Here is an 18,237-nt window from a genome sequence, read left to right as displayed (position 1 = left end):
AAAGGCTCTTTAAGGAGAAAGCATTCGCGGTATTTAGCATAGAATCGCCACTTCTCACATGCACAGCCTCTCATTTAGGAGAGCGAGAGAGAACAAGAGAGAGAGAGAATGAAAGCGCACGAGAGAGGTGGGACAGAGGTAAAGGAATAGAGAGACTGAAAATGGGAAGAGAGTGAGAGAGGAAAAGAAAGGAGAGAGAGGAAGAGAAGGAATAGGCTTAAATTCTTAGAGACAGCAAGAGGAATGCTACAAAACCAACTCAAGCATCTCCATGGTCCTGCTGCCAGTCTACTGTCTACTGAGAACAAACTGCTCCGTTCCATTGATGCATTCCTTCCTTTATAGCTGGTTTCGGATCCAAACACAAACACAGGAAAGAGAAAAAGTGGATCGGACAGCAAAAGGATAACAAAGGACCTTGGTAATACAATGATGGCAAACAGAAAACCAACACATTAAATGGTACAGTTTGACAAACACATGCTGTATGTCTGAGAGCATTGGATGGGCTTGAATCTTAAGACACTCTGATTGTGTGATACAGCATAATTTAATATTTACAAAATGTAAACAATTTACAAAAATACTACGTCATTTTGACATATTCTCAATTAAAGCACCTGTAGCTTCACTCTGCCCTGAATTTTGCAATCTGAATAGTACAAAACAAACATTTTTAGGTTTCAAGAAATCTTTCCAAAATATCTAAAAAAAAAAGTTTTTTTAAATGTCATGGTACCATATCTTTTTGAAGTCATTACTTTACAGTTTATTACAAAAATGCAATAAAATTTGAAATTATTATTTCAAGAATTCTTTCTATGCATTGATACGGCAAGCTTTCCAACGAGAATAAGCCTAATCTATCCACCATCGATCACCTTAGAGCCATGGGTGGAAGCAGGATCTGTTCTTGCTCCCTAGCCTAGAAGAGAGCCATAGAAATGACACAAAAGATGGCAACCTCTGACGGTTGCCCAATCCCTGTACTGCCTATGGCTCTAGCCTTCTGTTGTCTATATGAGACTTCATTCTGATCTGGAAATGTACTGACACCGTTTACTGCATCTACTCTACAGTCCTTTAAAGCTGTTGCGGCCCTGCAGGACAGGGTCCCCCTACAAGCACTTTTTGGTCCCTTTGTTGGTCCTCTTACACACCATTCACTGAGTCCATTTGAAGACTTGAAGAGTGAGGTTTTAACTTTCATCAAAGTTCAGTTTGTTTTTATCATGGAGTCTGAGTTTCGGGGCTCATTTCGACTCATCCGAGTAAATTGCGAAGATGTCCATGTTTGGTAGTCAGAGTGTGTGGATCCTCAAGCCTCTGAAACACTGTGGAACTCCTGTCCAATTGGATAGACTCCTACAAGGCTGAGCCCTGATAGGCCATTCAAAAGTCAACGGTTTTCCACTGTCTTTGTCTACCTCTGCTGGTGTGGTGTATAAATACTGTCTTCCTGAGGGTTGAGATGGAGGGGTGTTGATGCTGCGCCCCTCTTGTCCATGGGAGAGAGGAATGATGGGGAAGTCTTTTAGTCTCTCATTGGGGACGGTGTGTGTGTGTGTGTGTGTCATCGCCTGCCTCCCTCTCCCTATTTACAGGTGTGCATGTCATTCATGCTCTCACACTTCTGACACCTCACATAGCAACACCACACAAACTTACACTCGCACCTCTCTACGTGGCGAACCACGTGTGTATTATACCCTCGACCGCAGCAGAGCAGGTTACACCCGTCGGGGCCGGCCGAGGTGCGGTTACACCGGCGCCCTCTAGTGCCCGCCACGCCCCAGCGCCGGTCCTCCAGACAGTAGTTAGGAGACTTGTTGAGGAAGATAAGTTCTTCCTTCCCGATGGGCACACGTCGCTGGTCCTTCTCCTTCCTCCTCACCTTCCTCTTGGAGCGGTCCAGCACCTGCACGCTTCCCTCATAGCGCTCCTTCAGGAAGTTGCCCACGCGCTCGAACGACGCCATGGTGCGCCAGCACGTCTTCACGGCGCACGAGCCCGACACGCCGTGGCAACGGCAGTCGGTGGCCATCGTCTTGGCGACGGCCTGAAAAGGGGAAAGATGGAGAGGATGGTGTTAGGAATAACAACAGACTTACCACACTAAGAATTACAACACTGTAAATGTTATGACAGACTAGCTACCAGAACTCTGTTTGATAGAGACTGCCTTTTGTTTACACAAACGCTGTGGGAATGTTTTGAGCAAAATCACAATCTATTGTTCTGAATGCTGGATCTTGGACTGGGACTGTAACATGAGTCCTGAGGTTTGTGCATTCTACTTCTAACTCTGACACAATAGACTCCCTGGGTGCTGTGTACAACTGGAACAAAAGTTAAACTGTCCTTCACAGTTTAAACTGAGAGATTGAGGAGACATTTTCTTCAGGACCACAAACCCCAGGGCTCTACAGCGGTCTTAGGATGACCCCAGAAGAGCCTACCACTTTCACCCCTTTTCCACCTCTCCTCCCACTCCCTCTTCCCTGTCGGATCAGTTTAGTTGGAAAGGCAGTGCGTGTGTGTGTGTGTGTGTGTGTGTTACAGTAAACAGATACACTGCTACCATTGTGTCCACATCCCTCTCCAGTAGTGAAGCCCTCTCCTCTTGACAGTGGCTAGTTGATAAGAGAGAAACCCAGTAAGTGTGTCTTAGTGAATGCCATTTAGTGGTAACGCGCATGCCCTGCCCACCTGAGGATCTTTTTCAGCCATCTATTTCCTGTGTTTGAGGGGTGCAAAATCCACGTCACTTAAATCTCACTGGATCGATTGCTTTCATTTTACTCCTGCTTCATACTCCTGCTTCATACTCCGGCTTCATACTCCTGCTTCATACTCCTGCTTCATACTCCTGCTTCATACTCCTGCTTCATACTCCTGCTTCATACTCCTGCTTCATACTCCTGCTTCATACTCCTGCTTCATACTCCTGCTTCATACTCCTGCTTCATACTCCTGCTTCATACTCCTGCTTCATACTCCTGCTTCATACTCCTGCTTCATACTCCTGCTTCATACTCCTGCTTGTGCCTGACGTTTTTCCCCCGTTAACGTTACAGAAATGGTTGTAATTACCTGTAAAACACACCCCTGTAATGGCTGAAATGGACTCAGTGGCGTAAAGTACTTAAGTAGAAATACTTTGAAGTACTACTGAAGGTATTTGTACTTTACTTTTACTTCATTATTTTCTTTAGGAATATAGTGCACTTTTTACTCTCTACATTTTCATTGACACTCAAAAGTACTCGTTCCATTTTAAATGCTTAGCAGGATAGGAAAATGGTCCAATTCACACACTTATCAAGAGAATACGTGAGCATCCCTACTGCCTCTTATCTGGCGGTCTCACTGAACACAAATGCATCGTTTGTAAATGGTGTCTGAGTGTTGGGAGTGTGCCCCGGGCTCTCCGTACATTTTCAAACCAAGAAAATGGTGCCGTCTGCTTTTACTCAAGTAGTATTTTACTGGATAACTTACACTTTTACTTGAGTAACTTTCTATTAAGGTATCTATACTTTTACTTAAGTATGACAATTGGGTACTTTTTCCACCACTGATCAATGGAATCATTGTTATACCGTTGAATATATAAGAACACTAAAGCTTTGTCTGGGATTTAACGCACTGACACGTACATCACAAAAAAGACTAGATATTTTGATGGGTGTTCATTTTTTGGGGATAAAAAAAAGCAATAATTTAATACAGTTGAAATGTTTACAAACTATATGTGCTGAAATGAAAGCAACTCCCGAATATGAACACTCGGATTATAGTGATATGTCTGATCTCACAAACAATGTTTAGATAGGCGCAATCTAGAGCCAAGCGTGTTGACTTTATCGGTGGGTATCCTGCACACTTGTTGAATTATGCAAGAGTATGTGACAACAGTAATTAATGAGGAAGTCTAGACAGTGCAGGTAGGGTATACAAAGAAAGTGTTGGGTTGTTGCAGCCCTCTTCCACTCCGTTATGTTAATTTATTCATGTATACAGCCTGTGTATTTATGCAAATGAGCCACCTATAAATTTTCTTTCTTTTAACACAAAATATTTTAAAATACCTGATACACTAAAAAAAAGTATACAGTGCCTTCAGAAAGTATTCACAGGCCCTTGACTTTTTCCACATTTTGTTGTATTACATTTAATTTAAATTGGATAACATTTAGAAATAGGAATAGGAATAGAGCTAAGCACTGGCAAAGTCCTAGAGGAAAACCTGGTTCAGTCTGCTTTCCAACAGACACAAATCCACCTTTCAGCAGGACAATAACCTAAAACGGAAGGCCAAATATACACTGGAGTTACTTACCAAGACAACATTGAACGTTCCTGAGTGGCCTATACCTAAATCTCCCACCAAAATCCCTGAACTCCATTCATTATTTGTCTGTGCCGGTAAAATGTTTTATGTGATATAATTAAGTCATGGATTATACAATTTCAAAATGTTTGGAGCATCTTCATCCATTGTCCAACTGTTGCATTTTATTAGACTTGTTTTTAAAACCTTTTAACAATTTTGATGACCGTTGCTACAATTTAGTCACGCTGTCACACCTCACCCATTAACTCACATTATCGAGGATGTTACACTTTCTTTCCCCTCTCTCCTTCTGTCCCGTCTCAGCATCCCCCTCTCACACTGACCTTCTTGTTCTCCCTTCCCTCCAATCTTTCTGCTTTTCTCTGAATATCGTTCCCGCTCTCTCTAACACACACACACACACACACACACACTTCCTAGAACATCTCCTGAAAGTATTTTTAACAGTGTGTGATAAATTCTATTAACCACTGAATGGTTTGGTCCTAACTCCTCTCCAACCCCATATGGTGAACGAAACCCATAACTATAATAGCTACAGTCGGATTCCTTTCATGGTGCTAGATTAGTACTGTCATATCAGTCATTCATTCAGACACAATGAACCCTACACCTGCTAGAGTCTTGACTACTAGAATTACAGCTCCCATGTGCCCTATTCAGCTTTTACATACTCCCCAGAGTACCCTTAACTGTGTTCACTATAAAATACTATTTCTCTCTAGCTAGGTTGTGGATGTGTGTGTGTGTGTTTTGTTCTGTGGTGTATTGTGTCTAATCTAACATTGGACTTCAACGTTGTGCTGTTTTGGTTCTGTACACTGTGTGTGTGTTGTACATGCTCTGTGAGTGTTTTTCGCCCTCAATGTGTGTGTGTTGCGTCTCACCTGTCTCCCGGCTTCACTGTTGTGCTGGTTCATGGTGAGCAGTGCATCCCCTCCCCTGGCTGAGGACATATTCTTCACTGCATTATCTATGAACTTCCTGCTGAACCATGTACCGTACTGGATATGGTCTGAGCAGCCGCCCCAGTGCCACCCTTCGCTGGGCGAGCCTGTGCCCTGCAGGCTGGTGTCACAGCCACATTCCGTCATGTTGCCTGCACTGCAGGAGCGCGTCACTGCCTGGACCAGCCCCGCCGCCATCACCGCGTGGATAAACGCTGTCTCCTTGGTCCCTGTCAGAGACAATGGAAAGAGGTTTTTGGTAGGGCAAAGGTATGCATGGATTATTGTGTAACAGTCGCTGTGGAGCTCTAAAGCAGGCATTGGGTGGATTCTGAAAAGAGTCCACTCCCACACCTTTCAGCCAATAACACTTCAGACAGAGGAAAATGGCACAATTCTAGAATTACAACTTCCGTGTGTCTCAGTAGCACAGGCCTAGATATCCATACAACTTCCGTGTATCTCAGTAGCACAGGCCTAGATATCCATACAACTTCTGTGCGTCTCAGTAGCACAGGCCTAGATATCCATACAACTTCCGTGCGTCTCAGTAGCACAGGCCTAGATATCCATACAACTTCCGTGTATCTCAGTAGCACAGGCCTAGATATCCATACAACTTCCGTGTATCTCAGTAGCACAGGCCTAGATATCCATACAACTTCCGTGTATCTCAGTAGCACAGGCCTAGATATCCATACAACTTCCGTGCATCTCAGTAGCACAGGCCTAGATATCCATACAACTTCCGTGCATCTCAGTAGCACAGGCCTAGATATCCATACAACTTCCGTGCATCTCAGTAGCACAGGCCTAGATATCCATACAACTTCCATCCATTGTGGTCGTATAATACACCTTTGCTCTGGAGGGATACATGTGAGTTGAGCAGACACATAGCCCCATGGGAACTGTCCTGTCCTGTGTGGGGGGGTATTGGGTTACACTTCACAGGTTAGGGGCCACAGTAGGCCCCGAGTGAGGACAGACAGCACTGGCTCAGAGAGAGACTTAGAACATGTTGGTATGATGATAAATGTGTAGCACGGATCAAACCGGTATCACAGTTACTTGTACGACCATCTGGAATGCTGACCACCGGACAGAAACATTCGATTGTGTCCTGTAATGAACGAAGGCTGAAAAAAATGTAAACACAAGTGTGGAAGGGGGTAGCCTACTAATGTTTATAGCTTATGGGATGGGCTGGTTAGACAAAACTCTAAAATATGCAGAATCTTAGGGATAGAACAGAAGCACAATGGCACCTGACCGACATCAAGTGTAACTATTCAGAGAGTGCAGGTTCTAAGAATGACATAGAACTATGTATGAACTTTAAACAAAATCTAGGAAAAAACGTAAATCAGAGGTCCAAGCCACAAGTTGATTCAAAACGTTTGTGCAATAATTTACATGTGGGTAAATGGAGAAAGAAAAGCCACATACCTCCCTGGAACAACAAGAAATCACCACTTCAAATGTAAGTTTGGCACTTTGAAGGTTGGATCATTAAATGACAATTGCTGTTATTTAGGTTTTCTGTGTTGCATTATATTATCCCCCCAAAATTGCTGCGTCCTAACCCAATAAGAACATTGTCTCCGACACGAAGACAAGACACCTGTGATCAAACCGCAGAGCATACGTTTTTACAGTTGATTGTACGAGTCGGGACATGGGATGGAAATGCGGAGATTTAGCCTATATACAATCCCGACTCGTACAATCAACTGTAAAAATGTATGCTCTGCGGTTTGATCACAGATGTGCATTGGCCTAAAACAACAAACTATATGGTCAGTTTTTCTCCGATTTTTTTCCGTCTGGGTTGAGTGAAGAAAGTTGATAGATTGCATGTGACTGGGTGCAACAAGGATAGAGAGGAATTTGGAAGAATGAGTTTCATGTGAAAATAACATGTTGATAGCTAAACCATGCGCTGACTCTTAACCACCTTGGAAAGCTGCATGGAGACAGATTTCTGGAACGATATCTCTAGAACAAAGAAACTGTGTTCTCAAATTACATGTCGACCATGAATCTCCTAATTAGGATAATCCCGGCTGGTTTAGGACCAGAGGTGAGCAGGAGTTTTCTGTTCAAAGACAACACTTGACTGTGGATAAGTGGTGTGTTGGGACGGTTAAACCGAAACAGATGTGCGCAGACGTTCGCTCTCTCTCTCGCCCCATAGGGGATACAGCTGCTTGAGTCGGCAAATCAAATCACCTTCCCTCCCTGGACAACATTAAACATGTTCATGAGTCAAACCAAACCGATCACGAGTAAAGAGTTATGGAAAATGGAAGACGTGCCTCTTTTTGACGCACTATCAAATAGAAAGACAATTGAGGGACTGTTTTTATGCAGCAATTGCCTTAAACGGTCAAACACCAAATGATGTGGGCACACATTAAATATCGGATTATGGAATACAACCACTAGATGCATCCAAAATATAGGCTCATTTTCCAAATGAATCCCAATCAAAAATAATATTATCAATAGGCCAGAAATGTGCACATTAATTTATGCAAACGAGAACAAAGCACCTTATTGTTTCATGTCTATTAAAACGAGTATTTAAACCGCCTGTCCTTACCACTGGTTAGCTCGTAGCCGAACACAGAGAGCTCTTTGGTGGTAGAACAGTTCCAACGCTCGTGCTCGAACTGCGTCTGGCACTCCGCGATGCCGATGCGCGCGCCGGACTTGATGCTTGATAGGAGATGGGGCTTTCTCTTGCACAGGTCCTTCTGCTTGTGCGTCAGCGGGAGATTGGCGCAGCCCAGCTTCTCCGGTACTCCCACGGAGGTTATTCCCAACCACCTGAGACACAAAGCAAGCAGCGGAGACAATAAGTTACATTCGAAACCACTTTCAGCCCCAAACGGAATCGCATTCTATGCGTAAAGAAAATTGTGCAATTTGACAAAAAGACAAGTTTAATCACAAGCAATGAAATATACTTACATCCAACTGGCTCGACAACAGACAGGATACAGTGAAAACAGTAAGAGAAACAGAAAGCAGATCTGATGTACTCCGCAGCCGCTTCTTCTCTCCATGGCCACCTCATTTACAGAAGCCGACTTGCCTCCCGGGCACTGGGGAAGGGTATGTCCATGGAGCGCTGGATCGGTGCTGGGCTCTGTCTCATGCTAGCCCCACAACATAAGACCCTAACAGAACTAATCCTCAATCCGTGGTTATCTCGAGCAATTCAGTAAAAAAACATCCGCGGGGAGTGAGAGAGGACGCGGGCGGAATGGTGATTCCAATCACGTGTCTCAGTGGCTAGTAGTAGCCTACAGTTGGATGGGTGATAAGTTCCCGACGGTGTTCCCCAAAACACAGACAAACAGTTTTATCCTGGACTGGGAGAACCCACACAGAGTCTCTTGGCGGCGCGCTCCTAGGCTCGGATTGGCGCACCCGTGGATTCATATTAAGCAGACGCGCATGTCCTACGAGATAATTGGACGGACGCGAAAAGAAAAAACGCATGCCGCCGCTGGCACTGACAGGAACTGGGCAAAACGTTTGGCATGGGAGAAGGTGGGTTTCTACTAGATAGCACATCCAAAGTCAAAATTGGCAATAGCCCATCGTAAAAATGTATGAAAACAAAATGTATTTTTTGGTCTTAATTTGAGGTAAGCAATGTGGTTAAGGTTAGTTTTAAAATAAAATGTTAAGAATATAAATGGTCGAAATGGGCGTGGTTTACGACTTTGTGGCTGTGGTAACTAGTAACGACCGAGAAGGTGGAAGGAAGCACAAAAGCCAGCAGAACACTTCTTTATGATGGTCACTTCACTCAAGCGCTCTAAACCTAATCATGTCAGGCGAGAATAATGATCATTTCCCCCCGAAAAATACCTTGATACGAAACCTTGAGTAAATTGAATGCATCACATATTTATAATAGGCCTACAATAGATTGTCTCATACACAATTATTTGTGATAAACAAGGCCTGGTTATGAATTTTGAATTTAATACCAATTTAATTCTAACTAATCCTTATGACAACCATATTTATATATTTGTATATCTATAATCATATTTAATGATTTCATATGCAATGGTTTCCATTTGGTTTCCATTTTAAGATTCATATAAAACTACAGTTAGAGAAAATGTCCTCATGATTTCAACACATCGAAATCATCCTCTGAGGCTATTTTGTTCCCCGGTGCTCGTAAATTGCGTAATATTCGTTAGGTTTAGAAGATTTGGAATCTCATTTTGCCATTGAAATGTACAGCTTAAATGAATAAAGGATTGATTCAAATGCAACGACAATAACCACATTGCCCATTGTGTAACCAATTATGTTTTAGCAAATATTTTCAATCACTATTGAGTTGAGTTGAGTTGAGTTTGCCTTTTCCTGAATAATAAACATCATATGTAGTCAGAGAGCAATTTCGATGAGACAATTTAATGACATTTTTAAAAGGGTTGACTGACCACCTTTCTGTTGAGTATATTGGACTGGGTTATAGGGCGGTATGGGGCAGACGAGGTGAGGTCTACTCAGCCCCCAGAAATGTCACAACCCCCCTCCCCCCAAGCCTTTCAAATTCCCCGACTAAAACAGTGCAGAGTGAAAGGTCTGCCTGAAATTTGACATCAGAGGTCGGAACCGCAGTGCAGGGCAGAGTCCACCATTCCTCCTTGGCGCGACAACAACCTAGGCGGCAGGCCCACGTCTTCAGGGCGGGTACATGTGCCTGAAAGGCAAGCCTTTGTCTGTAACCTTTTACATGAACCTTCCCTTCGATCGAGACTGTTGCATCTACCTTATTCTATCCCTCGCCCACTCAATGCTGTTATTTATCCACATATCGCACAAGACAATTCCATTTGACCATTCAACACTTTACGCACGCACTTGACTTCGTATGCGTTCCCTTGATTTGATCTACACACTGTAAAACCAACGTTAACAAATATGGAAATATTTTCCATATATCATTACATTGTATTACATTTCATTGCGGTCATATAACCGTGTTAATAACGTTTTTTAGATAGGCCGAGGTTACATAATTTGAACACCATTTTCAGTGTAAATATGCCTCAATAAAATGTACTGACAACTTTCTGGAGTAAGGCTCTGACATTACGTTGACCTCAAACACGATTTAGGCCTGCATTTAAATCTACATTCGTTTTACTTCTCGATCATGTTGCTCGATCTCTGCCTTGATCACACGGTGGGTAGGGTGATTGGATGTGTCGGATTAGCGGGACATGACTGCAAAGAGGAGTCAGACAGGGCACATTACGCGCAAGACGGAGTTAAACCACATTACACCGACAACCATTTTATTATAGCACAGTTGTAGCCTAATTGAACATTTGTCTCCCTAATTATGTCCTTCTAAACCAGGTGTCCCATGTATAGGCCTATGCGGGACAATAAATTATGATCAAACTCTGGTCTTGATGGCACGAAGGAAATTACAAAACGAAGAAGGAAAACAAGAGCGCGCCTCTGCCCATCTTCCTCAGAGCGTCACACGGCTTCATACCTCTGCATGGTTGAATTGGGATGATGACTGTAAAAGGATTTGTCTAATACTGTGCGCAAACAGCATGTACAGGCTTATCCTCATGTTGTGCACAACTTAAAGAGGAAATATGCGATGCCAACATCCTAATTGTTTATTAGCTAGGGCTTTGTGGAACTTTCAAAACACAGTTTCATGCTTTCAGAACATAGTTCGAGGACACAAAGTTTAGTTAAGAAAATATATATTTTAATGTGAGAATATTGTATCGGAAAAACTCTTATATGTACCATCTGGAAACACAAAGCTGAAGTTAGTGCCATTTGAAGATACATGTTCTTTAATAATAAATTAATAGTGTTGATAATATTTAGTATGAAGAAAATGTCTTTGTTTTTTTTCCCCTTCAGTTTTCCTTCAAAATCACTGAATCAAATGATTAGGTTTGCTATCAATGTTCCCATAGGACCACTAAACAGAGCTAAGCAGGAAGTCTCCACTCCTGTGCGTGTGCATGTGTTTGTGGCTATCTGTTACAATTACCTTCATCTTCACCAGCTCAGTTCCCTCCATAAAAATTATCAGAGGACAGATAAGACAATATGTATAGATCCATAGCATACATTACACCAGTCCTTCATTAGCATGTCAACAATATGCTGCATGTAAAACATTATACACTGATTATCAACATTATGGGCACGAATAAGCAGATGTAGAAATATAAGAAAATCCTACATAAGACATTCGCTTGAAGAATAGCTCAGCTTTCGTCATATCTTTGGCATAGAATAGAATACGTTGTGGTGTCCACAGAACACGCGGATGGATGAGGTACTGTATATGAGGAGGAATAGCTGGATATCCAGAAGTCCCTCCAATGGCGAGAGATCGGCTTTCCTGATGCACAAAGGCATCAAAGGCACACATCAAAGTGGTTCTCGAACCTCTCCTCGGGGACCCCCAGACGTTTCACAATGTTGTTGTAGCCCTGAACTAGCTCACCTGATTAGTTGACAAGTTGAATCTGAGTCAGGTGTGCTAGCTCTGGAATACATCAAACACATGGAATTGCCGGGGATACACGAGGAGAGGATTGAGAACCAATACTGTACAACATTTCCACAACTATAAAACTATACAATTGTAAAGGTTTGTGCTGGAGCGTTGAGGGAGCATTGTCAGTTGGTTGGAGAGCAAGGCTTACATGTGGGATGTACACATGACACACTCCTTCAACAGTCACTCTCGCTCTCCTCTTTATTCTTTCTCCAGCTGCTTCCCTTGTCTTTTGGTATTAGGACAGCGATCCCCCTCTTCAACCATCTGGAAACCTCTACCTAGCAGAGGTAGCAGTCACATGACAGGGGGCCCAGTGTGTGGGCCAATCAGAGGAGGTCTGTGTGACAGACAGTGGTGATGTCTGTCACACGGCTGACCAGTCAGGACTCTCCTGTTACTCCAGCACTTCCTGGACGGAATGACCTCTAATTTTTTTTAGAGAGATGCTTGTATGGACACGCACGCACGCACGTACACACGCACGCACGCACGCACACACACACACACGTTAGTAAGCAAGGACACAAGTACACACACACACACACAGTCAGTGGTGGTGAGGGGTGGGTCTAGTTTCCAGTGTCTCTCACACACAGTCTGCTCAGCAGGATCTGCGAGTACACCTGGTTCACCGCTCCTCTCACGTGATAGGTGGAGGAGTTAGACCCCGCCCACTGGTCCTGGTGCTGCAGGGTGGGCTGATCACTGAACCCGGTTCTAGTTCCACTGGTTCTGGTTCCAGGTTCCTCGCCGTGTCGAAGGAGCTTCATCTTCCTGTGTAGCGGAGCCTTGGAGAACGACAGCTTTTCAACCTTCAAGGAACACAGCAAGGAGAACCACGTCAACACCTCACCTCTAACACAACATCTACCTACTGACATTATACTGTAACTAGGTAACTAGACCATGGCCAGAGCTTGTACTACCGGAGGCTAGCTAACGTTGCCTGGGGTGTCACGGAACAGAACAGAGCGCAAACCCATCGTCACAGTCTGGAGCTCCTTTAATATAAACCACACTGGAACAATCCAAGCCTGACCTAAATCCTGACATAACAGAAACCCTGTCCATCCCCTCAGAGGCTTGGGTTAGACATAACTACACTCATGGATCCCATACACCTTCTGGCTTCCTTATGGGAAATCCTGTTGTCACTTAAGACCCATATGAACTGGAAGGGGCGGGGTTATGGAGGGGGGCACATGCCCTTGTATATATGACCGTAACCACTTCACAAGCGCCCTGGGGCCCAGCTGCTACCAACGTGGAGCTTTACTGCCCAATAAAACCCGGCCTAACGGCTAATTACTGATTAACCGATCCATGGGACAATTTTATAGCTGAATTAAAACAAGTGACTGTTCTTTATACAGGGAGTTGGAGAGGGGGCAGAAGGGGATTGTGTGTGTGTGTGTCTGTGTATGTGTGGTACAGCAGTATTTCCTTCTAGAAAGCTCCCTGACATGGAGGGGGATTGTTTAATCAAGAGGGCATAAGAAAATGGCAGTTCAGCATTTGGATCTACCGTAGGGTTAAATCCCAGGATTATTTAAGCCCAAAGATTCCCTCCTGGTAAGTCGGCGTGGGCGCAAACAGTAATAGCAAGTATCCACAATGAAGTTATTTCAGATATTACAGTCGGAGAGGGAGTCCATGGGGAAAGAACTTGCTGTGGATCTAGCTGTGCTCCCTGAAGTTTAGACAAACCATTAGTTATAATTGGTATCAATTACTGTATCCAGAGAGAAACATGCAATATCTGTGTTAAAGTGTTGGTAACATTGTGCTGTGATTTGAATAACTGACTAGGATGTAACCAAATCCTGAGAATGAATATAAACTACGATAAACAAAAGGAACATGCTGAATTTCAATAAGGTTGGGGCAAGAACTTGGAGTGCTGTGTTTTTAATTTTTTTTAGACAAAGGTGAAGGCGGGATGAGAGGGGTTACCTCGTGAAAATGGCAGGCGCACCGTCCCTGCAGGAACTCTTTGTAGCGGCCCATGGTGACACTGAATGTGTCTATGACCTCATACCCATAGTGCTTTGCGGCGGTGATGATGTTGCTGTTCTCTCTGTACAGCTCCTGTACTCCTCTCTGGGCAAGTTAAAGTAAGACAACAAAGAAGTAATCGCTACTCAACACAAGGAAAAACTATCTTAAAACACTGACATTGGGAGCCGTATCGTAGCCATAATATTTTTGTACAGTTCCCGGAGGCCCCTATTGCAACACGCCTGAAATATAACTGACCTTTGAATTGAATTAGTTGTATTGCTGTTGAACAGGTGCCCATTGCTGATGTTGGACCAGTCAGCATGTTAGAAGCCATGGACTATTAGCCAATAATGTTTTTTTTTTAGATAAATACACATGGCACAGGCAAAGGGCTATCCACCAGGTGACTAAGCACTGCCTTTTAAAAACTTTAACAGATAAGCAGTAATGTGAACAGCATGGAAAAATAATTAAGAGTCAAGAGAGAAGCTGAGGGGGAAAGAGAGAGAGAGAGGGGAAGAATGAGAGAGAGAGAGTGATAGAGAGAGAGAGAGAAACAGATCAGTCAAACAGAGAAAAGAGTAGAGGAGGAGACACCGAGAGTGAAACTGAACGCACACAAACAGGAGGATGGACCTACCAGTGAGAGAGAGCGGATGCCATCCACAGGGAGATGGAAGCCCATGCCCAGAGACTTCACCACCACCATGATATCCTGTAGCCCTTCCCTGGAGGAGAGAAATGGGTAATGAGGTCTATTCTTGGCCAGTGAATAGATTTAATTAAGCAGTTGCTAATTCCTGAACGGTCAGGAAGGGAGTTTGCCACGGAGTGTATGCATCAGTGGGTTTACCTCTCCAGCACTTCTCTCATGATCCTTAGGTGGTTGGTGTTGAGCCACTGGACACCTCCTGCCACCAGCACAGTCTGACGGGAGTTCTCCAGGGGTCGCGACCTTCGGAGGGGATCAAAGGTCAAAAAGACATCAGCTCGCCAGTAGGACTATGTCTATTGAACAGGCATAGGCACACATGCTGACAACGCACTACTGCTTTCACACACACACACACACACACACACACACACACACACACACACACACACACACACACACACACACACACACACACACACACACACACACACACACACACACACACACACCACACACACACACACCTGCTCAGCATATCCTTCAGTAGTCACATCTAAAGCAGAGAGAGAGTCGTGGTTGGGAGACCTGCTGTGTTAAATTATACTGTGACACGACTCCTAACACATGACTCTTAAACGCAGCCCCCGGCCCTTTGATCACAGCAACTCATTAAGGCTCCCTCTCCATATGGGGGGACAGGGCTTTGAGTGTTTATGGGAGCTAAGAGCCAAAATGGCTTCTACATACATATGGTTTCTTGATGCCAATCTAACAGCTGATGAGTAGACTGCAGTGATTACAGGACATACTGTAGTGCAGTAGGGGCGGTAACGCCCACTCTCATCCATCCACCCACACAGACTCCCCCTCTCCTTCACCTCAGTATGAGCTGCTCCAGGGCCCTCTGGAAGGTGGGTCTGTGGCTCTGCTCCAGCCAGAACTGTGGGTAGTAGGAGTAGGAGACGTGTGTGTGTCCCTGATTGACGTTGCGATAGATCAGGCTGTCGTGGGCCTTGCCCCAGTCCTCCAGACTAGAGTTGACCCGCTCCATCAGGAAGTACATCATCCCCCGGTTAGTGGAGTCACCTATGAACATTACCTGAGTGGCAAGAATAATGGTTTTGACTTGACAGGATCGAGAACACCTGGGTTGTATTCATTAGGGCACACCGTAGAAAAACATACCAAAGTGTTTTGGAGCAGAAAACTAAATGAACATTTCTTATTGGACAAGTTAATTTAGTCCCTCCCCGTTTCAGCCCATTTCTTTGGTTTCCTGCCTAATGAGTATGGCCCAGTTTTCATTGAATTTGCACTTCAAAATGATTTCATTGTAGTTGACTGGCATGTACTTAAATATATAACTGCTGACCTTTATGGCTGACTGCAGCATTGCCAAAATGTGAACACATGAAAGGCAAATCCCACTAGGCACACTGGTTGAATCAACCAGTGGAAGAGTGGAAGAGACGTTGAATTGACATCTGTGCCCAGTGGGATGCTTCTATTGCGACCAATCCACATAACACAATATGACATATCAAAAGTGTCCAAGTCAGTTTCCAGCTAAGCCAATCAGAGTGTGTGAAAGAGCCTTTTCAAACACAGAACAGAGCCAAAACAGATGGACTGTAGTTTAGGTGGCAAACATCTCATCTTTGTGAAAAGCTTCTGATTGTCCAAATCTGTTGATGAGAAAATGGGGAAGTCCAGAGAAATGTAACAAACACGACATCTGGAGCAAACTGATGTAACTCGTAACTCATGCATCAAATCACTATTGATACAGATCCATATTAAAGTCTCCTGTCAGAAACAGTCAAGAGTTCAAATGTGAAAAGACAAAGGGGTAGACTGGGTAGGGTGTGTGAGGACAGGAAGTTGAGAGGCTTTATTAAATGTAGCTGCAATGTGAGCTAAAGTGGCTAAAGCCCCACACTGACCTCTGACCTGGAAGTAACTGGCAACTCTTTCACAAACCACTACCCACATTCACCAGAGACAGCTTTCATTAAACCACTATCCACATTCCCTAGAGAGATTTGACTAAGCCTATCGAAAGCCCTAGGACTGTAATACCTACTATGGCTCTAAGGCAGTGGTATTCAAAGCCGGAGTCGCAAACTGCAGTGGGGTCGCCAAAATGTTTTTTTTTTTTTTGAGAATGATTATTTGAACGATGCAATTTTATTGAGTAAATGTGTTTATTGGTTTCCTTTCATTTTGATAAAATATGAAAATGCAATGAATCAAAGTTATTTTGTTGATGTAAAAATCTAAATTGACCAATTTTAAGGTTGTGTCATTAGATTTGGAGTGGGAGCGCAATAAATTATTGGGAAAGAATTGGGGTCCCCAGAAATTCTGCCAGACAAAATGGGGTCCCCAGAAATTCTGCCAGACAAAATGGGGCTCCCAGAAATTCTGCCAGACAAAATGAGGGCCCCAGAAATTCTGCCAGACAAAATGGAGTCCCCGCTAAAAAACTTTAAATAAGATATATACCTATTATGCCTTATATATTTCCCAGGTTGGTTTAATGGCTTTACGTCCCTGAGGGCCGCTCCGTACTGTGACACTAGTGCAGCAAACTACATGCCCTCCCATTAGCATTACTGGAGGATTTGAACTAAAGGCTAAGACTTTAGTTCATACAATTTTCTGCTTCTGTCCCTCCACCACTCATCCTGTCCTCAGCTCTGCCAACCCTTGCTGGGTTTACAGACCTATTCATACAGCGTCACATAAACCCCACTCTCTCACCTCAGAGGCATCATACCATAGCCTACCTCATCTACCCTCTCCACCTGGCTTCAATGAGAGGGAAAGAGCGAGAGAGAAAAAGAAAAACAGAGATGTTTGAGGGATGGCTTAGCCATCAAATTAACTCACTAGGGAAATGTGCTAGACACTGGCTTGTCTTGTTACCTTACATGATCATCTCTGGTCCATCTTTAGACCAGATGCATGATGGTGAGCGGAGTCTTAACACACATATCTGCCCACACCTTTCTCACACAGTGCTGACCAAGCACACTCTAAAGAGCCTGACCAGTACAGCTGGCTTCCATATCATTATGTTATCCCCTGTGCAATATCTCTCACAAACATAGACATTGTGTGTGTGTGTGTATGCACACATGCGAAAGTTTTATGCATGTGGAAAATATTATCACTCTCACTGAATCTGTCGGCGCTGCTGTCTGTCTGGATCCATGTGTCGTCTTTTATGACTCAGCTGGAGGGCCTTGTTAGCGCCTAGTTAGCACCCAGTTAGCGCCCGCTGCTAACCTGCCCCACCTACCTCCCGTTTTTGGGGAACAAGCTAATTTCTAATCTGTACTGTTAGTAGATTGTGGGACAGTAACCTGAGAAGAGAGCTAGCTAGGGACATGAGAGCAGTGCCTGAACTCAGGTCATGGACTATGGACATACACTGCTTGTCAAAACATCTAATTCCAAAATCATGGGTATTAATATGGAGTTGGTTCCCCCTTTGCTGCTATAACAGCCTCTTCTGGGAAGGCTTGCCACTAGATGTTGGAACATTGCTGTGGGGACTTGCTTCCACTCAGCCACAAGAGCATTAGTGAGGTTGAGGAATGATTAGGCCTGGCTCGATGTCGGCGTTCAAATTCATTCCAAAGGTGTCCGATGGGGTTGAGATCAGGGCTCTGTGCAGGCCAGTCAA

The 18,237-nt window shown here is 44.0% G+C and overlaps 2 protein-coding genes across 2 annotated transcripts in view; both read right to left on the bottom strand.

The window, feature by feature from the left end:
• Positions 1 to 531: 531 nt before the first annotated feature.
• On the bottom strand, positions 532 to 8,860 carry LOC112214285 (protein Wnt-16-like). The gene is made up of 4 exons (XM_024372928.2): positions 8,281 to 8,860; positions 7,910 to 8,136; positions 5,245 to 5,534; positions 532 to 2,059 (listed from the first exon to the last, which is right to left on the bottom strand). Exons 1-4 carry the CDS (start codon positions 8,373 to 8,375, stop codon positions 1,595 to 1,597), a joined length of 1,077 nt encoding a protein of 358 aa, XP_024228696.1. The 5' UTR covers positions 8,376 to 8,860; the 3' UTR covers positions 532 to 1,594.
• A 2,195-nt stretch (positions 8,861 to 11,055) lies between these two features.
• LOC112214284 (cadherin-like and PC-esterase domain-containing protein 1) overlaps positions 11,056 to 18,237 on the bottom strand; it is a 69,861-nt gene continuing 62,679 nt past the window's right edge. The window contains exons 17-21 of the mRNA XM_024372927.2: positions 15,425 to 15,645; positions 14,745 to 14,846; positions 14,532 to 14,619; positions 13,844 to 13,990; positions 11,056 to 12,702 (exon numbers count right to left, since the gene is read on the bottom strand). Of these exons, the coding sequence (XP_024228695.1) occupies positions 12,460 to 12,702; positions 13,844 to 13,990; positions 14,532 to 14,619; positions 14,745 to 14,846; positions 15,425 to 15,645 (801 nt within the window). The 3' untranslated portion in view covers positions 11,056 to 12,459. The remainder of the gene's footprint in view (positions 12,703 to 13,843; positions 13,991 to 14,531; positions 14,620 to 14,744; positions 14,847 to 15,424; positions 15,646 to 18,237) is intronic.

The sequence above is a fragment of the Oncorhynchus tshawytscha genome, linkage group LG15, assembly GCF_018296145.1.
Source record: "Oncorhynchus tshawytscha isolate Ot180627B linkage group LG15, Otsh_v2.0, whole genome shotgun sequence".
Lineage (NCBI taxonomy): Eukaryota > Metazoa > Chordata > Actinopteri > Salmoniformes > Salmonidae > Oncorhynchus > Oncorhynchus tshawytscha.
This window is presented reverse-complemented; position numbering and strand designations above follow the sequence as displayed.

What these genes read in the sequence shown, in the direction of transcription:
- LOC112214285 (XM_024372928.2), bottom strand. Translation starts at nt 8,375, where the DNA reads ATGGAGAGAAGAAGCGGCTGCGGAGTACATCAGATCTGCTTTCTGTTT. An exon ending in CGGCTACGAGCTAACCAGTG is followed by an intron (nt 5,535 to 7,909) that starts GTAAGGACAGGC and finishes TGTCTCTGACAG; the next exon opens with GGACCAAGGAGACAGCGTTT. An exon ending in ACAGTGAAGCCGGGAGACAG is followed by an intron (nt 2,060 to 5,244) that starts GTGAGACGCAAC and finishes TCCCCTTTTCAG; the next exon opens with GCCGTCGCCAAGACGATGGC.